Source organism: Anoplophora glabripennis, unplaced genomic scaffold (genome assembly GCF_000390285.2).
Source record: "Anoplophora glabripennis isolate ALB-LARVAE unplaced genomic scaffold, Agla_2.0 scaffold54, whole genome shotgun sequence".
NCBI lineage: Eukaryota > Metazoa > Arthropoda > Insecta > Coleoptera > Cerambycidae > Anoplophora > Anoplophora glabripennis.
In genome coordinates this window covers 100,064-127,354 of record NW_019416241.1, presented here as the reverse complement: position 1 = coordinate 127,354, position 27,291 = coordinate 100,064, and the positions used below count along the sequence as shown (strand labels likewise).

The 27,291-nt window shown below is 32.1% G+C and overlaps 1 protein-coding gene across 4 annotated transcripts in view; it reads right to left on the bottom strand.

Moving 5' to 3' along the window:
- LOC108905182 (protein kinase C, brain isozyme) overlaps positions 1-23,986 on the bottom strand; it is a 77,345-nt gene extending 53,359 nt beyond the window's left edge. For all 4 annotated transcript variants that reach the window (XM_018707967.2, XM_018707968.2, XM_018707969.2 and 1 more), the window contains exon 1: positions 23,687-23,986. In XM_018707967.2, the coding sequence (XP_018563483.1) occupies positions 23,687-23,865 (179 nt within the window). In that variant the 5' untranslated portion in view covers positions 23,866-23,986. The remainder of the gene's footprint in view (positions 1-23,686) is intronic.
- Positions 23,987-27,291: the final 3,305 nt, after the last annotated feature.

The following is a 27,291-nucleotide window of genomic DNA, read 5'->3' as shown; positions in this document are numbered from 1 at the left end:
CTAAGGATTGGAACGGTGAAGGTGTTTAATAGCTTTAAACAGTTTAGTTTTTAAGGAGCAGACAAAATCTCTTTTTGTATTGCTGCTCAAGATCTCGTTTTGTTATGGTATGATCCAATTTGTTGTTTTGATAAAATGCTAAATATTTGTATAATTCAATGTACTATTATTATTTATATTATTATTATTATTATTATTATTATTATTAAATTGAAAATACTTCAAGACTGGTTCAGTAACAGTTGCCTTAAGCGTAAAAATGAGAAAAACTAGATTTAAATGAAATGAACGTGCCCTGATCCAAAAGGATCAAAGTTCTAACACATTTTTATACACTGAAAGAAACATCAAAACAAAAATCTGACTATTTCATACGAGTATTACTCTTTAGAGTATATGATAATGCCTTGACTAGTTTGCAACTGCACGAAAAAACTATAAATTATATTCCGCAGAGAAGATTTTGTTGTATTACCAGTCCCGAGTGAAAATTCACCACACTTTCCATTCGGGAAAACCCGCCAAACACACCATCGACCGTAGCCAAGGTCGAGGACCATGTCCCAAGGGACACAGAGACCCAGCACGACGATCCAAACGACGCGACGCAAAAAATTAAATTTTCACCCATGTTTCCAAAATTTCCACCGTCGCGTCGCGTCGAAAATCATTCTAAGCAGCCCTAGACAGCGCTATACGTAGCGGTCGACACTGTCCCAATCGATGCTGCCAATCGGCATCGAGGACGACGCAACGCGGGACGGAAAACTTTTCTCCCATCTTTCCAAAGTTTCCTTGTCTTGACTACAAACATTTTTATTTCTGAAACCTATTACTTTCTGCTTTTGATTCAAGGTCTGGTCTGTTTTTAATTTTAATCTAACATAGGTATTCTTTATATCAGTTCCTTTGTCTTCCACATAACTCCTACTGGCTATGGTAAATGTCTTTTTATATTCAACTAAGACAAATGCAGGGTCGGAAAGTCCCCATGGTTCATCGGCCCTTACGTGAGAGCGATAAAGAAAGTCAAAAAAAGATGGCTATAATGAAGGTGTCTAATAGTCACCGACCATTTCGCCCTTCCACAAATAAGATCCACTTCTTATTTGTGTATTTTAGTTCGTTACTAAGCAACCATGAGCAAACAGTAAGGGAAAGTTAATTTTGCCGTACCGTTTTTTTATCTAAATTTTATACATAAACACACGAAGGCTTCTTTACAAATTTTCTGTTTACGTACTAAAACAATTAGACTTTTCTAACGTTTTAGTTTCCTCAGATATAGCCAAATACCTAATTAAATAACATAATAAACTATACAGATAAGTAATTTGTACCAATAAATATAACATCGATTGTATAAATAAATTGAAGTTAATGTATATTTAGCTTAAAAGTATACATCCACAAAGTTCGTAGTAGATGATTCATAATCATAATACTACAAGCTATGTTCTGCAGGAGTGGGCCTGCAATAACAACTTTCCCTAATTTATGAGACATTTGTGTCAACAGGAAAAAATTCATCACTTTAATTGACAACAGAAAAACTAGAATAGTGATGCAGATTGGAGAGATACAATGTTTTTATATTAGTATTAAAAATTAAAACTTGCATTTGACATGATACTGAAGCTACAAGAAGAAATTTTTAGTAGAGAAGTTATAATAAAAATAATAAGTAATTTTATCCACAATCACCTTACACACGGTTGAATAAAGTAACTTTATTTCCACTGAAATAAAGCTACCTTATTCCACTAGTAGAATAATGAAAAAATAATAAACCTATAATCAAATTTAGTTTATTTGCCGAAGTTTGTGAAGAATTTGCACAAATTACGGATGTCTCTTCTTGTAAGGAACAGCTATATTTTCCTTGGATTTTCCTTGCAATAATAACTTTGTTAAACATAGACTCCTCAACATAACTTTCTGCTACAGAGGAGCTCTTCCATCCACCATGCCGTTTGATGGTTGAAAGATCAGCACCTTTATTGACCAATAAAGTTGTTGAAGTGCGCCTCATACAATGGCCAGTATATGCTTTCGGATTTGTAATATTCAGGAATGAAGCAGCTATTGACAGTACCTTCGGCAATGTGTTGATTCCAACAGGCTGAGAAGTACATTTTTGATTGATATATCTTAAAAAGAATATGTCTTGTGTTATGCGAATAACTGATAAAATGCACTTTAAAACACATACAACAAATAACTACTAAATGACCGCTAAATATTATTTGGTTAACTACGATCTTGTTACTGGTTTTGTATACATAGCATAGTAAACAGCAAAACCATTTCAATGAATCAGCTTTTAAAATCGTAGACAGGTAATAAATCTCTACTAGTAGCGTAAGTTATAATTATTTATTTTATATTGTGCAAATCTTTATTTTAATCATCTCATGAAGTTATGAAAGCACGTATATTTGGCGATAATAGAAATGCTGCCAAAATATAAACACTATAAATTTTTGTTCTGAACATTTATTTTTATTTAATTTACCGTGAAATTAATTTTGTACTCGTTAAAAGATTTCCACAGCTGTAGCTTTTTAGCGTACCTTAACCAAAACTCTCATGCTCGGAAAGAATAGAGCCCTCTACAGTTTTTATTGTGAGACTAAAAGTTTGCTTTTGTCTTTGGTGGTTATTGAGATATAACGAGTCGAAGAAAAAACTAGAATATTTTTTGCAAATTAATAAAAAAATATTTATGTAATTCTAAATCAATTAAAATAATTTTCTTTAATTACAGTGGTCTGCAAGTAGTCAGACAAGGTCATGCAAAAAAAAGGTTTTATGGAATTGGAAGAGGAATATTTAAGAAATCTAGAACGGATACTGATGTAAGCGACTATGATAAGTTGGTGTTAACCATACTTGTCATAAATATTCAGAACATATTTATTTTTGACAAATACAGATCAATTTCATTTTGAAATTGTCTCTTTCCTTCTAGATTTTTCTTTTTACGCCATATTTCCAATACGATCAAACTTTCTTTCACATACCGTAGTATGGTTTATGTTATGAATTTTTAAAATGTCTACAGTTTATTATATGAATTTAACAATAATAATTAAAATTATTGACTTTTAATTCTTATTTTATTAAAAATCTATTTCAGTATTAGTTTGTTATTAATTACTAAATTCCAGTCTATATTTAATGCGCTTAGTAATCGATCGATTTAGAATTTTTTAATAAAAAAGTTCTTTGGTTTCCCTAATCTCAAAAAACATAGTTCCACTTCATATATAATAATACTTATGTTATTTATATATTACGATTACGTAATATCGACTTCGATGACACGAAGTAGGTCATTTTAATTAATTAAACCAGCTTTAATTAAAAAAAAAACGGCTTAGTTCTGTACTAGTGATACTAGTCATTAATACATATATTATTTACTAAGGGAATAGCTTCAAAGAAGCGACCGCAAAAATATAAAAATGTAATTATAACACAGAAATGTTGAAAATAATGTTTCAATTAACAACTTTTTATGTGTCCAGAAGGTAATAAAATCACCACATTGAGTACTAGTAAGAAATATCAAGTTGTGCGGATATATTTTTTTTTTAAATCCAATAATTCTGACTCCACAAATATGATTGTGATGTGATTATGGATAAAACGTTGTTTTGCATTCGTGTTTTAATTGTCTTTTATCCACACTACGTTCTCGCGTTTAAACATTCTTGGGTGGATAAAATGCTACTTAAAAAACTTATACAAGAAATAACTATTTCAAGTTAACTTGACTAATTTGAAAATCCAATTCCGGACAGGACTTTAAAAAGTATTTTTTCCAGATATCTACTTCCTTATAACTGCGCAAAATCATCATTTACATCAACATATGCAGGTAATACTCCACATTCTATACTCATTCTGTATCGACCTTCGATACACTATCTGGAACAACTACAAATTCGATTCAATGCATTCGCGAATATCAGTAAGGTACGCATTCAGGCGTGCAACAACTCAATCACAATAAAATTTATTACAGCAGATATAAGAAAAGACAGTTTGGTTATTTGTTTGGAAGATATTATTATCCTGGACGAGCATCTATAAACGAAATCCTTTAAAAAAGGAGGAAAACTGTTCTTGTTTTTTCAACACTTCTAAATAACACAGCCCCACAAAAAAAAAGTATCGGATCTGGTATTCAGACCCATATATTTCCATGTATTTTTTTCCGCTGAATCCGAATCTGTCTTCGGATTTGGCCCAACGGGTCTGAGTTTTCGGGAAAATTCAAAAAACAGGTTAAAATTCACAAAAAACGTCATTTACGATCGACGAAAGTTATAAAAAATCAAATCATTCTACCAGCTCACTAGACGTATGAGTTGTTAAAAAGAGAAACGGAAAATAGAGGGACTAAACGAAAGCGTAACCCTTTGCATAGATCCTTTGAAGAAAAGAGTTACGTTTATAGCAACAAAAATAAGAATGATTTGTAGATATCGTTTTCTTTTGTTTAGAAAGTAGAGTATTCTACAAGTTTTATTGCATTGTCAATCTTCTAGGCTGTTATCTCATCTCTCAGTACAAAAAGTAGATGGATAGATGGGTGGATGGATGGGTTTTATAGGTGGTACAGGTGGATGAATAAATATGCGTATAGATGCATGAACGATTGGATAGAAAGATGTATGAATTCATAAATGGTTGGGTGGATAAAATGATGGATCCAGGACACTGCAACACGAATTATGCCATGAAAACGGCGTTTTGATCTATTTTCTGCTTTTGAATGGAATAGGACCAGCTTGTATGGCTCTATGATGATAAATTGGAATTAAACAAGTGAAAAATCATACGTCTAGTGAGCTGGTAGAATAATTTGATTTTTTATAACTTCCGTCGATCGTAAATGACGTTTTTTGTGAATTTTGACCTGTTTTTTGAATTTTTTTAAGTTTTTCGGATTCAGCAGAAAAAAATACATGTAAATATATGGGTCTGAATACCAGATCCGATACTTTTTTTTGTGATGCTATGTAATTAAAGTAACTTGCACTTACTTCAAATACTGTCTTATTTAAAATAGTTATTGACGTTAGAATGTTATCATGTAAGTTGGAACAACACCTCATTTGAAGTTGGTTAATTTAATGAAACCCTGGGGATGCAGTTATATTCCACGTCAACGAGAGTCATTTATCGTTCATTAAACGAAGGAAATGATTATCCTCAACTTTTTTCCTCGAATGTATACGAATTTTAAATAATGAGTGTGTATTAATCTATGAGGTGGTATTTCATATAACTTGGCACAATATGATATAATAAATTACATTATTGGGAAGTTGTAAGCAGCTGAATGTGAAAATATTATGTTTGGTTTGTCTGCCACGAGTTTAATTAGTTATTGTAAACTTTGGTTTAACTCATGGTGACATATATTATAAAATTGTTTAAAATTCCATTTCGAAATGTTTAATATAAGTACTTTTATACAAATATGCGATTTGTGTTAAGATATTCCCCATTATCTTGCCAAAAAACCAATCTAACCAATCTGTTGGCTTTATTTCTACAAAAAAGCTTGGCTTTTGTCCATACAAAAATTAGATTCTCTAAAAATTGTGAATATATTACAATTTCCACAAGATATCGATTTGAGACGATATTGACTATATTTGGTGCAAACTTTTTACGATAAAAATATGAAATGTTTATTTTGTACTCTCTCAAAGCTCTTCTCATACACCCATTCTTATATTTGATATCTAATTTAGTTCATGATAATCTATCCTATAAAATTTCACACAATTTTATTCAAAATACCATCGACGCATTATTATGGTGCGCATATGTATTATGTTGTGTTTTTATAGTGCTGGTTTTGCACTCTGACATTATAAAGATTCTGTCTGATGCAACAAAATCATTTAAGGTGTCATTCTGCAGAAGACAGAAAGTAGAAGATTCACAAGATACAATTTATTCAATAGCAAAATTAAATTTAAATAATTAATTTAATAACAATTCATTCAAATAATGCTTAAAAATAGAACTGCAAGAATATATGTATAATATAACTGAGAAGCATAAATGAATGATGAAGGTATCTGTAACCTCAAAACGGAAAGAGATAGGTTAAATTTTTGTTCGGTGACTTATTCATCATTCGACAGTAAATTCTGCAGCTTTAGATACCTAGAAAATTGTAAAAAATATAAACATGACCTTATGATCTGTGTCTCCTGTTACTTATTGTTCATTGTGGATTTCTCATGATTAATAAAATTTATAAATCAAAAAAATCATTCTTGGCAAGTGTTGCACAAAATGTTATAATTATTTGCCTTAGTTTCGCCTCACCTTCTGCAAACAAATGTATCATTTTGATGTCGTTTTTAGAGAACCCTGAATAATTTTGTTAAAATTTTTGAAAGCTCGAATGTACCTATAAAAAATCGTGGGGTTTTGAAATTGCTAGGTATATTTAAAAGAATGTTTATCTCGAAATCGAAAACAACATATCTGCAGATTTATAAATCCGGTTTAATTGTCATTCTTTCGACAATAGTTAGGTAACCATGAATGTTAAATATTCAAGAATAGGAATTGAAATTTGTCCTTGAAATTATCGGTTCTATAATTTGAAATTCTACGTTGTTAACAAAACGCGGCCGATAATTTAATAATATACAATTATAAAATCATAATTTTATATGTATACGTACAAATCATTTTCAGAATATAGGGTATTTTATAACTGTACATAGTGTAATGGTAGGTTGGGGTAACAAATCCAAGTACTAAAAGACCAAATAAAAAAAGTCCTTGGTTAAAATTTTTAGATATACAAGGTGATCTGTGAATTTTCAATAGAACTTATTTTTCCTTCAGGTTTTCGATGTTTTGTGAAAATCAATTTAGTTTTAACCACCCAAATGTCAGTATTGCAAAAATTTATACTTATTTATGGCCAAATAGAAAAGTTCACCCAATATATTCTTCCCACTACTTAAAATTATATTATATTAAAAATACTTGAATCAGTGGTGGAAACCATGTTTTCAATTTTTTATCACATTCAGTTTTATGAATTAACAATAAAATTCAGGCAAGACCTTTTTTATTTCAATATTTTTTAGAGCAACAAGAGCAGTTAGAGTTAACATTTTCGTAATTCCATTTTGTATTAGTACCACGACCTCATACTTTAATTTTAGAGTAAAGAGATCAAGGTTCTAATGGAAATACTATAGTGTTTTCAGTTATTTCATACAGCATATAGGAAATATCACATTTTCCTTTACTTTTGAAATAACAATGAAATTCTGGAAACACATGGTAGACAAAAACCAAAATTATTTTAATAAAATAAAAATCAAATTGAGGGAAATTTTATATTTCTTTTGTTTTCTTATTTTATCATATTTTGTCTTAGTCAAATCAGGGTTAAATGTATTCTTTTTTAAACATTGTTTTTATAAGTTGGTATTGCCTACACTGTCATATTGCGACAAACTAAGGACTCAAATATAATTCTCATCGAGTTATCTTAACCATTTTTATTAGAAATGTATGTTTCTCGACGCTCTGCGATAGTACTTTCTATATGCCTTAAAAATGGTAGAAACATATGTTGGAGAAAATGGTAGAAAAATATGTTGGAAGAATTTTTCTCAGATATCGCAAAAAAGAGGTTTTTTCCATTATCGTACTGCAATTTTGGTGTTCTGTCTCCAAGATTATGTTATCCTTCTGTGATATTTGCACCTTCAATAAACTTACAGCATCAAGTGATGTTTGGTTTAGTCTCCAGTCTTATTACTTTCCATACATCTATTGCAACTATCACGCTTGCTATATTCTCTTTTTGTCTCTTTTAGTGCAACTACAAAACTTTCCTAATAACAGTTAGTAGATAGTAACTAAATAATATCAGGCAATGAACTCTGGTGAGTCAGCAATTCTTTTAAGGCAGTAAATAAAAATTCAAAGTATTTTTTTATGCCATATGAATCTGCGAAATTTATGTGTTCACTGGTAATTAATTATTCAGCAAATTCGGCCGTTTGAGTTGGTAAACCAACACAAACCTCGTCTCCACTTCTCGTCGTTCCTGTATGAATATTCAATACTCATATTCCTTGGCAAATATTCACATTGAAATCAGCAACATCAAACGATCTGAATAGTTTCTCTGGCTCTATTCGTAGTAATCCAACTAAAGGAGGTACCTACGTATGGATAGGCTGCTTAAACAAATATGAACATTCACTATCGAATGTTCATATAATTCAAAAACGTTAATTGCGAAAGTGTATTTTAACTCTGTTCACAAAAAATTAATTTTTCTAGAGATTTCAAGCTGTTTAAACAAATATGAATACTCACTAACGATAATTCGTAGACTTCGCGAATATTAGTCCACAAAAGTATGGGAGTATGGCTACATAGTTATCAAAATATCCAGAGCTAATGGAAGGTACGTTAGTCAATGAAAACGAAATAGTTTTCTTTTATTTTATGATTTCTAACCTATTTTTAAATTCCCATACTTCTTTGGTCTCATCTATAACTATTGTTTAGTTGAAAACAATCTGAACTGGGAGTAAAAAGAATTATAATTTCTACTTTCTGTAGACCATTGACAAATAAATCATACTTTATTTTAACATTCTTTACATTTCGTGCAAATGATACATTAGTAAGTATGAATTATTTATCCTGGCTTATTCTAAATGATTTTTAAAAAAATCGAACCTCTACAGCTCAAGGAATATTTTCCCTATGAACAATCTATCAGTGTCAAAAACGATGAGATGAATAATGACCACAGTGAGAAGAGAAATGTAGGTAAATTTTACATTTGCTACCTACTCGCATTCTAGTAGTACATGGGCTGATACACAATAGTAACTAATAGTAAAACAGCTATTCTCTCTTGAAAGTAGATAGGTACCAATAATCTAATACATTTTATGTTATACAAATGTTACACAGGACAATAATAACTATTTTTTTTACTGTAATACGTAAAATAACCAACTTGGCTACTGGCATGGCTACGTAAAACTTTTTCATACTTGAGTGTGAGTAAATATTTTACATATTGAGAGCCATCGGACTTACTTCACGACCTTCCAAATAATTAAATTAACCTTTATACCCTTCTATACATTTTTTAGCAGGGAAGGGGAGTGCTGCTCCGAACATGTTTATATTTTTATAATATATTAAATGTATATCTTGCTTCCAGCAGGGTGAATTTGATAAGAGAAAATGATGATGATGAATGATCTGCAAACCGATAAGATTGATCGCAAGAAGTAAAATATGTAGTAGGTACAAAATTTCATACTATTAGTAGACCAGGGCGGATCTTGGATGTAAGAGGGGGCAAGCAAATTTTTTCTGGATTACCTTCGGTACAATTCACATACTTAATAAAAGATCCCTAGATCTGGGCGAGATCCGGAACATTTTCAAAACTGTAAAAATGTTTAGAAAATTTTTAAAAAATACCTATTTTATCCGAGTTTTTTACTTATATCTTGGAACCTATGCATTTTGGAAGAATATTGAAGAAAAAAGTTTTAAAATTGAATTTTCCACAATATAGGTACTGTGAGTTAAAAATGTTTAAACTTATTATCGATGTTACAAAATAGCAATAATTGATGAAAAAAGGCAAAGTAATCAAGTTTTTTGGATAATTTTTTAAAATAATTTAATTGCTCTAATTTTGGTAAAAAAAAAACTTTAGGGTATAATGAAACAACACACCAAATTTCATTAAAATCGGTTCAATAGTTTTCGCAAAATAATTTTTTGAAAAACATTTTAAAAAAAAATTGTCGACTCTTCAAAATGCTACACAGCCTCAAATAAAGCATCTAGATACTTGAAAATTTTTTCACATAGAAAAAGCCGCTCAACCTNTTTACTATTAGTAGACCAGGGCGGATCTTGGATGTAAGAGGGGGCAAGCAAATTTTTTCTGGATTACCTTCGGTACAATTCACATACTTAATAAAAGATCCCTAGATCTGGGCGAGATCCGAAACATTTTCAAAACTGTAAAAATGTTTAGAAAATTTTTAAAAAATACCTATTTTATCCGAGTTTTTTACTTATATCTTGGAACCTATGCATTTTGGAAGAATATTGAAGAAAAAAGTTTTAAAATTGAATTTTGCACAATATAGGTACTGTGAGTTAAAAATGTTTAAACTTATTATCGATGTTGCAAAATAGCAATAATTGATGAAAAAAGGCAAAGTAATCAAGTTTTTTGGATAATTTTTTAAAATAATTTAATTGCACTAATTTTGCTAAAAAAAAACTTTAGGGTATAATGAAACAACACACCAAATTTCATTAAAATCGGTTCAATAGTTTTCGCAAAATAATTTTTTGAAGAACATTTTGAAAAAAAATTGTCGACTCTTCAAAATGCTACACAGCCTCAAATAAAGCATCTAGATACTTGAAAATTTTTTCACATAGAAAAAGCCGCTCAACCTTTCAAATGGTTTTTGAAAAATTGAAATCGGTTTTTTTGGACGGCCACAGTAAATTTTTAAAGTTAACACTCTTTTTTTTTATTTTTAAACAATCAGATTACATCTATCAATTTGCAATTTAATTTTTTTCAAAAATTTTTATTTTAAACTACTTGGAAAGACGCTTCTTTAAAAAAAAAAAGTTAAATTCCGTAAATTTTCAAGTATATATACGCTTTATTTGAGGCTGCAACATTTTGAAAATTCGAAAAATTTTTTCAACATTTTTTTTCAAAAAATTATTTTGCGAAAACTATCGATTCGATTTTAATGAAATTTATTGTGTTGTTTTATTATACTCTAAAGTTTTTTTTACCAAAATTAGAATGCCCTCGGAGCTATAAAAATATTTGAAAAAAATTATCAAAAAGAACTTGAATATTTTGCCTTTTTTTCATCAATTATTGCTATTTTGCAACAACGGTAATAAATTTAAACATTTTTAACTTAATTAAATTTGGGTAAAAAAGTAAGACAATAAGATCAAAATTGTGTTAAAACACAATTCGTTTCACTAGGTGGTTGGTGTAATTTTTCACATTTCATTCAAGCAATCATTACATCTGAGGACGCTAAATTAACATTTGCCTATTTTTCAGTAGCGTCTGTCGTGCATATGTTATCATTTTAATTCATTTTCTGCCACCGTCGTTTCCTTTTGCCTTAGTATTAATTAAATCGCACAGTCACATGAATATTTTCACAGCTAAACTTTTTGGAACTTCATCATATGTTAAAACATAAAGAATATTTTGAGGTTAATAATATTTTTATTTAAGAATGCAGAACAAAATATCTTTATTGTATTACTCATTTTCGAAGTATGGACATACTATGTGCAATTCTGCATTGAGCAATTTATGATGAAATTTCCTGACACGTACCTTAACTATGACACTTTATTAAACCGGAAATGTGCTATTTGCAAAGTATTTGAAACCAAATACACCGCTTGCAAAGGAAAATCTACGAGTAGACAAACTATAGTTACAGAAAATGTTATCGATAATGTTCGGCAACGTATAAATCGTTCTACAAAGTCTGTATCAAGGTTGTCTGCTCAAACAGGTAATTTTTTAAGTTCATGCAAACTTTCTCGAATTCATTTAAGAATGGACATCTAAAATATATTAGCTTTGAAATTTTTATTTGAAATCGGTATTGAATTATAGTTTATAATTCAAAATTTTCATTTTTAGGACCTTCAGTTGGAACATACCAGCTTAAAAAAACAATTTCGTTTACATCCATACAAGTTATGCAGGAATTACTTCTCATACACTATAAAATACGATGACAGTACTCTGAATAGTTTATATAAAATGTGAATCACAATTTATTGGCTACGAAAATCCTCTTTTTGGATAGCGATATATAGAAGAAATATAGTAGGACCAATATTCTTCTATGAAACTATAAATGAAAGTTATGGAACCCTTATTTATGAACCACTTTTAGCACAATTACATGGTGATGAGTTGCAAGTAGGTTACTTTCAGCAATATAGGGAAACCGCACATATTGCAAGAGCAACAATTCAATTTTTGGTAACCAGCCAGGTCAACGAATCTAACTCCTACAGATTATTTTTCAGTTGGATATCTGAAGAATACTTTTTTTGAAACAGCAATGAACAACAATGAAAAATTAGAAACAGAAATTAATATGATAGGACGTGTAAAATATGTATGAAAATATGACACCCTTTTGAACTTATTTTTTTATAATAGTTTGTAATCATTCATTAAGGCTCCATATATAGCCATATTTTTATTAAAGTGGTAACTGTAATAGTTTTACATTCAAAATATGATAACTAACCTTGCATTGTGCCTGGTATTGTGCTATGCACTTCTAAAGTATCTACGCAAGACTGTTTCTGATGAATAGGTAGTACATATAAAATGAAAAAAACTGCAGCTGGTGCTGGATAAATAAACTGTTTGCGTCAGTGGTTTTAAATAAAGTATTTAGGTTTTATATCTAGTATATTGTATACATACACTAGAGGAATTTGGTATTGACATCAGAAATTTTTGACGTATGAAAATAAATCAAGATAAAACCACATTATTTCAGAAGTGCGACTGCCTGTTTAACTGAATTTCTACGCCTAAGTACAATATTAGAGAAATTAAATATTTGTCATAGGAAATAAGCAATGAGCGATATATCTTTCTGAGAATTGCTTTCGCTGTACAGCAAAAATAAAACGCTCACTCAACGGTAATAATAAAGTATTTTATTGAAAACTAAGTTGTATAGAAAAAGACGTGTTGACGGGGTGAGTGTTCGTTGGAGAGTCCATGTGTGTGGAGTCGGTCGTACGTATATGAGTAAGCATCTGGTCGCCAGCGCCAGCCCGCCGCAGACCCTTCCTGGAACGTTGGTGCGTCCGGCAGCGCTCTTGACGTAATGTTTAAAGAATGGGTCACTTGCGGCGTGTGTACCCACATTTCTTTCCGGTAGCTGATAAACAACAAAAGAGTATCGGTAGCTGTTATGTATATCTTAATATTTTCGGGAAATTGAGCATACCATGGGACAACTGTTTTATAACTTTATAAGTCTTTCTAAACTAAACAATTTTGTGTGGAATATAAAAATCCATTGGACGAGTGTTTCAAAAATCCAAACGACATTGTAACGTTATGTCACTTATACAGATTCAAACAGATTCAAAGATTAAAAATTGTTAATATAGGTGCCATACATATCAAATAAACTGTTACATAAAAATGTAGCTAAATATTTCATAACACCTTTATATTCAGTTTTTATAGTTACGCTCGAAGCACTCAAGATTTATGGTCACATTTAGGTAGGTACTATTTAACTTTCTATTAAAATGGTATTCTAATGCTCGTAAAGTATAAACAGATTTGCTATACCTATATTGTGATAAAATGAATAATCGCTAGGAATTTAAATAATAAAGGAAGGTTAAAATACCAAAATTAATTTTAAATAAAATATGTTTGACCAAGTTTGTTTTGGGGAGAATGTAAAACCAAAAATAGTATGTGTTTTGACAGATATCAACCAATAGGAGTGATGAGGGCACTTTGAAATTGAGACAGTATAAAATAGAATTGAATTTAGTATATGATATAAGAAAAACATCAAAGAGAGGATTTCAAACAATGATTTAATTAAAATATTATGTAATTAACTTTATTCAAAATTAAAATTTGTTGTGATTCTTCCTTGGTGCTATAAGTTACCTGTACCAAACAAAATCCATATTCAAGACCAAAAGTAATAGTAGGTATATACCTATCTAGTCATTTCAAACTTAGAAAATTAGGAATTAAGATTTTGCTTTCGATAAAGAAAACGTGAGTGTTCTGTTTTTCCTTGACAAGCCTTTAAATTCATTTGATTGCTTTTTATTATCAAATTTGTTTTTGAGTTACGTGCCCCTAACAAAGGGTATGTAGTGATTTGTTTAACAAGCCCAGTATTTTAAAAAAGTAGCCTAGAAGAAGAATAAAAAACTGCTAAAGAAAGTATAGTTTTGCTCGTGTCGTACAAGATAGATACCATAAGGAAGGTACCTTAAAATAGTGAAGTGAAATGGGCATATTGACTTTAAAACTTTTGTGATGTAGGTCACAGCTTCCCAACAAACCTAGTTGAATTAGTTTTCATTATCACCTATTAATTTAAAAATATTCATACGTACTAAAATTGAACCTTTTTTATTGAATGTACTAGTAATAGTAATTCAAAGCTTAGTATGGCTTTTAATTGATACAGGTATTATCTTGTCCTGAAATAAGTGGTTTCACGATAAATGATATTTTTTTGTATACTTACAAGCACCTATACATATGTAACTATTTTTAATTCCATCAACTACAGGACGAGTACACACATTAGCAGTATAAACAGTATTAATCTTAATAAATTCAGATCGGGAGTAGTTGTGTGTGGGTGTTCGAATTTTATTTCGATAAGTAAGTAGGTACAGATCAATGTATATGAAACACTAACATTCACAGAATAATATTATTTAAAGAAATAATAATACAACCCATGAAAAGACATACGGAAAACAAGAAATATAAAATATGCAAAAATAACAAATCTCTTTTTCTGCATCTTCATTCCATCCATAGTATTCTGTCAAATCTAGGGACCAAAATACTCAATGATTAAATCGTAGTTGCAGGATTACATCTTTGTCCATACACGCTCTCTCTAGCTCTCCCTCTTTCTTCCTCTATATTCCATCTATGTATAGTATTCTGTCAAATCTACGTTTCAAAAGACTCACTGATTAAATCGATGTTGCAGGATCATGGAAATGAGAATATTTCACATTTTCCAACATTGATAGTAATTTTGTTCACACACATAACGGAGATGTTATATTAGAATACTTTTTGGGTGTGGTAAATATACATTTTTGGTTTGCTACCTTCCTTTTTACGTATTTATGAACTAAACAAAGATGTTTTTTGGTCTAAGAAGATTAATAGTGTTTCATTGCGGTCAAGATATGATTAAATTGATGTTTCATAAAAATATGAATATGTATTTCAAATTTTCTAAAACTTATCAGCTGGACATCAACCTAATCAATCGGAAATTGTCACTAATGGGAAAGTAAATTGTTTTATGAAAGAAGCTCCTACTGCGGAGTATCTTTTAGTAAAGGCAATTGGACAAGTTATTTAAGCAATTTTATTAAAATATTTTGTTATGTTTTAAGTGGTCTCAATGACATATGTAGTTGGTGGCTGTAGTCGAGAAAAGTTATACCAAATGGCTCTTGATGATGTGCAAGATACACAGCTATGTAACAGTTAGTAAAAAAGCATTAAAGTGTGTTTACCATGTCTAATGAGATAGAAGGATTCAAAATTTTGGCGGTACATTGATACACGGCCTAAGAATAGTGTTTCGTTGCAATATCAGCAAGTACGACAGTTTTTCGCGTTGTTATGTCGTGACCTATGACCTGGTCGTCATCAGTTACAAACTCACCTTTCAATTCCTTAGGCTTAGCTAGGAAACTTGACCTGTCCTTGTTGTTCTTCCATAAGGAAAAGTTACAGTAACCCGTATGATTCAAGATGGAGAAAACTTTGTACAGGTGCTGCAACAACAGCAAAGCAGGATTTCTATTTCTAGGTACAATTAAACCTGACAGAATATCAGAAATATTTGCAGAAAATTCCATTTTTACTACTAATATTAATAATATTTCGGTTGTGTTGTTCAATTTTGTCTTAGTTAAACTGTTAAAAAATATATTCTCACTGGTAGCCTTTGTCTTGACGTTTTATTCTCTCAGTAAGAAAGAAGTCCTGTAAGTTGCCTAGTAACCTTTTACCAGCCCTGATACTAATCAACGCTTTTTCTGGAATAACATTAATTGCACCATTAAGAGTTTACTGAATAGTAAGAACTATAACAATTTTTCAATAGTCTTCGATAACTTTCCCTTCACGAATATTTTTAAATAGGTACTTACAAAATATTTCTCACCAGATACAAGTCAAAAATAAAAATAAACAAAAATTTATTTCGGTAGGTATATTGAAGAGATTATAGAAATACAACAGAAGGTACATAAAAAGTATAATTTTATAGATATAAGTTAAAAAATAATTATTAAGTATTACATAATTTTGTATAAAATTAGGTACTTCTCAAATATGTCTGAAACTAAAGGACCCTCAAACTAAAACAGTAAATTTACAAAAAATGTATGAACCCAGTCCAAGAGTTATTATGTATACAGGGTGTCCCAGTGTCAGCGTACAAAAATTTACCAGGGGTAGACCAGACCAAAATAAGATGAAAATTTCCGTAATAACTCAAAAATCCTTTCAGGGATGTAAGTAATTTTTACGTGAAGTGTACATCTATTAAAGGTCATTAAAACTACATGCTGCTTATTTCGATCTGACGCCAGGGACGACCTAGGCCCACTTGTCCTCAAGGTTATGTCTTCATAACTTTTCCATAGCTCAAAAATGAACCGTATTCGAGTAAATTGGGTCTAAAATATCGCCTGCAGTAATTCGTAGAAAAAAGATTTTATTGGTTATCTAGTAGGTACCTGTCATTATAAAAAACATAGTTATTTACAAGCGTACAAGTCAAAATTAATTACGGTACTCGAATTACGAGAAATTAAGTTTACAAAACAGGATATTAAGTATTATCAAATTTTCCAACAACGAATATGCCGATATGATATTTGTCTACGGTTTCTGTCATGGAAATTCATTGGTAGCCTGACGAGAGTACCTACGCAGGTTTTCAAACAGAAGGCAACCTTCACAGCAAGTATTCCAACGAATTTTCTAAAGAGTCCGTGAGACCGAGAGTGATAAAATTGGAAATACCAGAATAAGAGGTAATTTGGAAGATGCAAACATTTTAGAAGAAAATGTAATAGCTGCTGTTGTTGATGATCCTTCCCCCAGTGTCCGAAGGATATCAACGGAGTAGGTATTCCACAAAGCAGCGTCTGAAGAATTTTAAACTGAGAGGAACTGTACCCATACCACCTACATAAAGTACAAACTTTGCATCCTGGTGATTCCGAAAAAAGAATACAATTTTGCAGGTGGTAGAAATATCGATAATGACGAAAATTTCCATCAAAAGATATTGTGGAGTGATAAAACTATCTTTACGAGAAATGTTATAAATAATTTAAAAAATTTTCATGTTTGATCCATTGAAAATCCGCATGTGATATGACCCTTCGCGTTTCAAAGATTTTCCATAAATGTCTGGGGAGGAATCTTCAACCGAGTCATTCTGCCTCCTCAAATTATTGTAAACCGTTTGAATTTAGAAATATACACGGATTTTTTTAGAAAATATTGTTGAAAGCGTACTAAATGACGTTCCCTTAGCTTTGCGAAATCAAATGTACTACCAAAAGGTGAAGCACCTATTCGTAACGGAAAACAGGTATCTGCGTGGCTCGATTTACATTTTCCAAAACGCTGGATTGGGAAAGATGGACCCATTATGTGGTCTCTCAGGTTCCCTGACCTCAACCCGCTTGATACTTTTACTGGGGTCATATGAAGCAACTGGTGTATGCCAAACCTAGTAACAGGAGAGATGATTTACTAAAAAAAATCAATGTGTCCGACGGGCAAATTCAAGCAACCGTTGAGATAAGAAGGGTTTACAATTCCTTGGTCAAACGATGTCGGGCATGCATTGAAGTAAAAGGACAACATTTCGATAATTTATTGAAATAATTGATTTCTAATTTTATTTTTAATATTGTCATTTTGCTTACATAATTTCGTTTCAGTCACATAATTTTCAATTTTATTTTTAGTTCCCCTATACGTAACCAAATTCATAGAAAACTTGTTTAGTTTCTTCATATTCATTGAGCCGCAGCTACATGGGAAACTGTACCTTAACGGTAAATAACTTTATTATTTATAATGACAGGTACCTACTAGATAACAAGAAATAAAATCTGTACATGCATTTTTCTATGACCTAATGCAGGCGATACTTTAGACTTAATTTTCTTGAAAACAGTTCATTTTTGAGCTATGAAACAAGAGCACATTTTTTGTTCAGAATCGCTTACATATTCAGGAAAACGTAATCAAATTACATAGAACTGGGATATGCAAAAGTTATGAAGACATAACCTTGAGGACAAGTTGGCCTAGGCCACACCTGTCATCACATCGAAATAAGCACCATGTAGTTTTAATGACCTTTAATAGATTTACACTTCACCCAAAAATTACTTAAATCCCTGAAAGGGTTTTTGAGTTATTGCGGAAGGTTTTTATTATCTTTTTCTAAACAACACCCTGTAACTCAGTGGGAGTGCATCGCAGAAAAATATTTTATAAGAATTTTAACCTTATTTTGGTCTGGTCTACCCCCTGGTAAATTTTTGTGCGCTGACACTGGGACACCCTGTATAGTAGTTGGTTTCGAATGTAACAGATATAATAAAGTATCTGAACTATAATAAATCATTTAATTTTCTAATGAATATGTAATGTCACTGCTATAGTATATAAAGGAAATACTTCCGACATTTTTAAATGAAGAAACAATCAAAAAATCAAATTCTGCACACTATTCAATTCTTGTTTTTTTAAAATTGGAAAATATAATTAGCTCAGCTGTAGACATTTAAAGTATTTAGCACTTTATAGGTATTGAATAAAATTAATTAATATACTGGGTGGTCCGAATTTTATGCAGAAAACTTCGAGGATAGATAGATCTTTTTAAAATAATAGGAGTTTGTCTTATAAACATAGGTCTGGAACGGCCTCGTTTTAGAGATACAAGGTGTTGAAGTTGTTAAAAAAATATATTTTTTTGTTTATATCTCAGGAATCTATTAACCGATCTCAATAAAATTTGGTACAAATAAGGTACGATAGTAGGCTTTGCATTCCCTAAAATATGAGCTCTAAAGGTTTAACCAGTGGTGTACAACTGGACAGGGGTCACCCCCTTTTTATAAAAAAAACCTACGCCACTGTATTTTTACAAGTTATTGTAACGGATTTATATTCTAATGCACTAAATACGTAAAAAAGGTAACTTGAATTTTTTCCCTAAGGTTCACCATTTTCAAGTTATTCGTACAAATACAATCCCCTTGTGGCAGACACTTTAAATCAATTTACAAAAATATTTATGTTTATGCTTAAAAGTAAGTGTAATTTGTAAGCACATCAACAAAATTCTTTCCACATCACTTGTGAGGTAGTGTTCTTGGTGTGTTTTAGTTTTCCCATTATCAGGCATTACCTTTACAAATAAGAACAATTTAAATTAAAATAATAATAAAAATACATTTACCAAGCAACAACAACTAAAAAGAAACAAAATTAACGTTACGTATTTACAGCAATTGTTTAAAATGCGAACCACCCACATCGATACATTTCTGACGTCTTCTATTAATGGAACTAATTGAAGCTAATATCATGTGGTGGTTTTCTTTTAATTCATTACACCCGTCTTCTATTCGCTGCAGTAGTTGTGGTCTAGTATCTATTGGAGTAGAGTAAACTTTTCAGGTAGGTCACCCCAAACATAGAAGTCCAGGGAGTTTAGATCTGGCGATCTGGCTGGCCAAGACACTGGGCCCTCTGCACCATTATGATTGACATTGGCATTTGGTCTTCTACCTATCCATCATCTCATATAATTTTCATTAAGCCATTCTTGTATTATTCTCCTAAAATGCGCAGGAGTACCATCCATTTGTATCCAGCTATTTTGTCGTATATTTAATAGAACATCCTCTAATAATTCAAATGGATGGTTTTGTAGAAAGTTTAGAAATGACTGCGAATTTCATGAGGATTTTCTTGTGACCAAATATCCAGATTGTGAAAATTCACTACCCCTGGCCTTGTTAACGTAGCTTCATCGGTCCAAAGTATTTCTAGTAAGAATTCAAACAACCACTGATAAAAATTTAGGCGTCTCTATGCATCTCCCGGAAGTAAATTTTGCACAGATTGTAAATGGTACATATTTCTGCCATCCTAACGTAGAACTTTTCAAATTTTCGATTTACTCACCCCAAGTTGCCGAGACGTTCTTCGTGTACCTACTTAGCCGAGGATCGTCGTAAAATGCTTTTAAAAATTTCATTCCTGTCGTGATTTTCCAAATATTGTTTTAATCCAAAGAGATGAAAGCGATGAGTGTAAAGAATTTTGTTGATGTGCTTACAAATAGCATTTACTTTTCAGCATAAACATAAATATTCTTGTAATATTATGGTTAGAAGTGTCTGCCACAAGGGTTTTATATTGGTATGAATAACTTGAGAACCGTAAACTTTAGGGAAAAAATTCAAGTTACCTTTTTTAAGTATTTTGTGCATTAGAATATAAATTCGTTACAATGACTTGTAAAAAATACAGTGGCGTAGTTTTTTTTTTAATAAAAAAGGGTGTGACCCTGTCCAGTTGTACACCATTGGTTGAATCTGTAGAGCTCATATTTTAGGGAATACAAGGCCTACTATCATGCATTATCTGTACTAAATTTTATTGAAATCGGTCGATGGATTCCGGAGATATAAAAAAATATATTCTTTTTAACAACTTCAACACCCTGTATCTCTAAAACGAGGCCGTTCCAGACCTATGTTTATAAGGCAAACACCTACTATGTTAAAAAGATCTATCTGCCCTCGAAATTTCCTGCATAAAATTCGGACCACCCTGTATATCAACTATCGAAGACCAAATCGGTTGTTTATACAGGGTGTCCGGTAAGTACCTCCTAATCTCTCGGGAGTGTATAGGGGAGGTCAAAATAGAACTAGTCCTTCCTATAATTTTTTTTCCTAATGTGCCCCCAAACGGAGTTATGGGGGGTCAAAGGGGTACCTAGAAATTAACGTTTAGGGTTATAACTTTGAAACCACCCTGTATATTTTAATAAAATTTTCGTACGTTGTATTACACATGGAGCTCTACGATTTGATGCTAAAATCAACTTTTTGCTATTATCAGGTGTCCAGAAACGGACTGGCCCTATCACAATTTTTCTCAAAATTTTGACAGAAGTAATTTTATCAAACTGAAAATATTATTATTAGATACTCTGAAGGTTTTTCTTTAAAAATGGTACTCTTTATTTATTTCGAAAAAATGAACGGTTTGCGAGATAAATCGGTTTTGAAAAAAATTGGTAACAAAAACAACAATTAAAATTTATTTTTTTTACATATTATTTCATGCATTTAATTTCTTTAACTTTATCAAGTCCAGAAATCTTTGAACGGGTTGGCTATACTTTATGAGCAAGTAGTGACCAATTAAAAATAACATTTGAAAAATAACTTACTTACAAGACATGCAACAAAGAACATTCAACAATGAACAAAGGTACCTAAATGTTACTTCGGTAGATGTTCAAAATGAGCACCCCGTACTTCAATGCACTTTCTAATCCTACGAATGTTTTCCCGGTGCACTTGAAATAATATTCCGTGATTATTGCGGAGATGGTCACAGTTCTGTGTTAGCCTCAGCAGAAGTTCCTCTCTACTATTTACGGGTGTTGAATAAACGTTATTTTTTAAATGACCCCACAGAAAAAAGTCTAATGGGTTTAGGTCGGGCGACCTAGGTGGCCATAATACAGGTCCGCCTCGACCTATCCATCGATCACCAAAAACATTCGTCAGATGTTGACGTACTAAACGATCAAAGTGGGGTGGTGCACCGTCATGCATGTACCACATTTCAGTTCTTATTTGAAGGGGCACTTCTTCTAACAAAATATTTAGATTTTCCTCTAAAAATTGCAAATAAAGAGCACCATTAAGTCTTTGCTCCAGAATAAATGGACCAATCAAATGATTCCCGATAATGCCAGCCCACACATTCACCATAAACCTTTGTTGGTAGCGAGTTTGAACTAAAGCGTGAGGGTTTTCTTCATCCCAGACATGTAGATTATGCGAATTAATTATGCCGTCTCTTGTAAAACCTGCTTCATCGGTGAACAAAATAGATGTACCAAAATTATGATTCCGAATATGATGCTGTAAAAACCAATTGGCGTATTGAAGTCTTTTTGGATAATCATCTGGAGACATAGCATGTACTTTTTGGATGTGGTACGGGTAAAGCAATTGTTCTTTCAGAGTTTCATGTACAGCCCATTTTGTAACATTGTTTTGCGCCGCAAGCTTCCTTATGCTATTTGAAGGATTATTAGCAACGTCTTCCAATATTTGTTCCTCTACATGAGGGTCTCGTACTCTCCTCGGGGCTCCTGCTCCACCACGGCGTGGCAAAAAGCTTCCTAAATAAAGGATTCGGAAGAAATTAGTTTCACTAACGTTTTTCACTATTTTTTTTTACCTGTTTCTCTTAAACTACGATCAACTCTTTCAAAAGTTTTTGGACTCGGCAAATGTCGACCCGGAAACCTTTCCTCATAAAGTCTTCTTGCCTCCACGGAGTTGCATAATGCTTCCCCATAAATTAGGTGCATATCAGCATATTCTGCACAGGAATATTCTTCCATTTTTAAATGTTATTTCTAACGGCTTAAAACGAATACCACAATAAAATTGAATTTTTATTCTGTCACGCGCCTTTGACAAGTACTTTAAAATCAACAGGGTCTAACAACGAAAACAATAGAAAAGAACTCCATGGAGACAAGAGCAATAATAATTTGTAGATGTATTTTGGTCATAGATGTTGATTTTACAAGAAACGGCATTATTCATTCCCTTAATTCACCACCAGTAAATGTTTATGGTGAATCTGTAGGCTGGCACTAGCGGGAATGATTTTATTGTAAAAAAATAAATTTTAATTGTTGTTGTATTTGTTACCAATTTTTTTCAAAACCGATTTATCTCGCAAACCGTTCATTTTTTCGAAATAAATAAAGAGTACCATTTTTAAAGAAAAACCTTCAGAGTATCTAATAATAATATTTTCAGTTTGATAAAATTACTTCTGTCAAAATTTTGAGAAAAATTGTGATAGGGCCAGTCCGTTTCTGGACACCTGATAATAGCAAAAAGTTGATTTTAGCATCAAATCGTAGAGCTCCATGTGTAATACAACGTACGAAAATTTTATTAAAATATACAGGGTGGTTTCAAAGTTATAACCCTAAACGTTAATTTCTAGGTACCCCTTTGACCCCCCATAACTCCGTTAGGGGGCACATTAGGAAAAAAAATTATAGGAAGGACTAGTTTTATTTTGACCTCCCCTATACACTCCCGAGAGATTAGGAGGTACTTACCGGACACCCTGTATTAATATCCGTATATAAAAATATTTTGGGTATATTAAAATTAATAAGTATAGATAACAAATATAGGTACTATCTATGAAGTATAGAGTAGGTAGATACAATCCGATTGATGATTTTTTCGTGGGTAAATACGTATACGTAAAAACTATTTCCAGGTTTAAATTAAATTCCTATTAAAATTGAAATTTAATATTCAAGCCGGCATTCCGCCGACCTGGGAAAGTCACTGCCACTTACAATACCAGCGAACATTAATAGTTTTTATGAATGAGTAACATGGCAGGAACAAAAATCAATTATCGTGTAGGAGTCGCTCCGTACAATGAAACAGCACAGAAGCCGATACTCACCAAATGAAATCTTTACAGTGCGAACAGAAGGTAGGCTGTTTGAAAAATCTGGGAATGAAACGGTGGTTCTTGACGTTGTAAACATTTTTTTTCTTCAGAGCACCTTTTCTCCCACGCAACCTTAACCCGAATTTCGTATTCACATCACTTCCGTCGTCGTTCAAGTCCTCCTCGGCCATAGCTAATAAAATTAATGAAACATGTACTAAATACTACACAATAACAGAGCACTGCCCGTCAAATGTCAATAGTCAGGTATCTCTATTGAAGTATATTTTAGGTGCAACAGTTGAGATTAAACTGTCGGTTCGCTCACGCCGCCGCTTTTTCTATTTGTGGATCCGCCGCGAGCCGGAGTGAGAGGAGCAGTTCCGCGGTAGCGGTTTGCGTTGCGCAATCGCATTGATTGCATTCAGATTGGGACATACCATTACGCTCGTGCCTTACCCCTCCAGGAAGGGCTTTTTCAGTTCTGTGGATTTGCTGAAATTGCGCTTACGCAATGTAAAATTTTCAGTCTTATCAGATATTTTCAGATACGCGCTACGTACGAATTTTCCCAATTAACCATCTGACGCTATTAATTTATGTCCACTCTATGTGTTTCGCGATTCCTATATACACAGGCGATACTTGCATGCTTATCAAACAGGAAGTATTTGTGTATGCATATTGTACAGGGTGATCGATAATGATTGACCGTGCCGCCTCATACTGATTTTTGATGTGCGACATACCAATTTCTGACAACAATACTAGAATCATGAGCGCAGGTTGAGGGATTTTAATGGTAAACAAATAATTACGTTCAAACGTCAAATAAATTAGGTTACTGTCAAAATGGAAATTCATAATAAAAATATCAATTATTTAACAAAAATCAAAGTTATTTCACAAATTAAGCAATACTGATGGACCAATAAATGTTATTATTGTTATTATTATTAAAGAGGATGACAGAATCAAATGTAGGTTTAGCCTAACTTTTCCAAAATTCTTATTTCATTTACAATTAGAAAAACTTTTAAATCAAAGTTTGATGTAGCTAATTTTGAATAACGACTGTAAGTGCTTCAGCGATTTTATTTTTAAAACGTTATGAGTTAATTTTAAAACAGAAGCACTATTGTGGCTACATTCTTGGCATCTAAGACGATTCAGCTATACAGCGATACGCTGCAAGCTGCTGTTTTTCATCAAAGCAAACTGCTGTATGCTTATAAGACGACTATTTTGCAGCTACTGCTTTCACACTTCTGAATATCCAGCGCAAGCGATCCAGCCCAAAAATTTATGCTGAACATTTTAGTTAGCTGTCGAAATTCAGGAAAAGTGTCTTAAAAAAATTTGCTTCAAGCAAATGCAAGCAGTTGGAAGTGCTTGATTATGTTAGATGGTAGGATTGTCTGTATGACCGAGAGCAATAAACAACAGTTACATGCAATATATAATAACAGAGTAATTGGAATTTTTTCACATTTTATTGAATATTTTACCTTAAAATTACATAAAATCCATAAAAATATCTATATTTTTACAATAAATGTTCAATATGATGTCCATTGTTGTTCAAGCAGGTATTAATTCTTCTTTTCATATTATTAAATACATTCTGTAAAACATTTTGTGTAATACTCCTAATTTCGTTTGTAATTGCCTCTTGAAGTTCTTCAATCGTGTGTAACCGTTGAGCAAATACTGAATTTTTTAAAAAACCAAATAAATAATAGTCTAGGGGTGTAAGGTCAGGAGAACGTGGTGGCCATCTATCTCGACTAATTATTCGATCATCATAATACTCTCTAATCAACTCTAAAGTTTCGTTAGAGGTGTGAGCTGTTGCGCCATCTTGCTGAAAGTATCCATGATGGATTTCATCGTCGTGAAGTTCCTCAAAAAATGGTAACAATATTTGCTGCCGATATACCTGCCCAGTTACATTTTCACGGAAAAAATATGGTCCGATTATTCTTCTACGTGACATAGCTACCCAAACACCAAGTTTAATAGGGTGCAGAGTTGTTTCACGCAAAATATTAGGGTTTTCTGTGTTCCAAGAGCGATAATTTTGGGAGTTTACGTACCCACTTAAATGAAACCACGCTTCATCAGAAAAAAATGTTAGATCTAGAATATCGTCGTCATTCAGATTTTCGTTAAACCAATTACAGTATTGCACACGTTTTCCAAAATCTAACGGAAGTAGTTCCTGCACAACACTAACTTTATAAGGATGAAAATGCAACTTCTTTACTGCTTTATGGCATGATCCATATGATATTCCTATAAACAATTTAGGAATAATGATACAAATTTTAGAATAAATATTTGTTATTAAGTACCTGTTTGAGCAGATAACCGACGTAGTGATTTGGTTGGACTAGCTCGTAAGCGGTTTTCAACATCTTCCAAGACTTCCTCTGTAAGAATAGACTTTCTGCCTGGAGATTTTCCTCTACAAACACTTCCAGTGTTATGGAAGCGTTCCACTAATCTCTTCACGTGTCTCGAAAAAATTTCATAATCAATTTCATCATTTGGAAATTGTTCTTGAAATTGTAAATGACACGAATTCATCGAATATTTCCAACCATTACCATTGTTTTGTCCACTACGAAAATAGGCCTCCAGAAGAAATTTATCATGTTCTAATGAAAATGCCATGTTAACCTAAATTAAAAAACCGATTAGGTTAGAGAACAACATACGCAATAAATTAATTACTCACGTATAATATCCACCTACTCTAACTGTAGTATTGAAAAATACTGTTTTATAATGTCGCAAAATATATCAGGTAACAACAAAATCTACAAAATAATATTCAAGCCAAAAAATCCGTGCGCCAATGAACAGAACGTCAAATTGTGAAATCGCCACAGAACGCCATGAAATCGCACGGAAAAAAGTAATTTTAGCAAACGGAAATCAGTTTTGATAGCAATTGAGACAGGGTACGTTCAGAATCCGGTCAATCTTTCTCGATCTTTCTGTAGTATTTTCCTTCATTATCAACAATACAGCCAACTTAATAATAAGTTTTGCCAAACTTTAATGGCGTATTCTACCGATGAAAATGATCAACCTTATTAAAATTTTTGATAGGACGCTTCCCTACGGAGATACAGGGTGTTAAAAGTTTCAAATATTTAAATTATTTTTCCTATAACTTCACTGGCAAAAATTATTTAGTGATAAAATTTGGGGGGACATTTTTTTAGTAGGGACTATTTCTTCATGTCACACATTTTTGTCGCGTTTCTCTGCTAGCTATGGTCCGTTATACAAATATTTACTTAGCAGATATACATTTTACATACGGTACAGCGAATGACAATGTTAAACAAGCTGAACGACTTTATAGACAGACTTTTCCAAATCGACGTTGTCCAACAAGGAATACTTTTACCAGCATTCACCGTCGAGCTCGTAAAAGTGTATGTTTATCGCTAACAAAACGTCAAGCAAAAGAAAGACCTCTTCGTACAGTTCAATTGGAAGACAGAATTTTGGAATCTGTAGATAAAGACCCATCTACAGATTCCAATAGACCAGTACCAGACAGATATCAACAGATTTGGGAGTATCACATGTAACAATCTGGA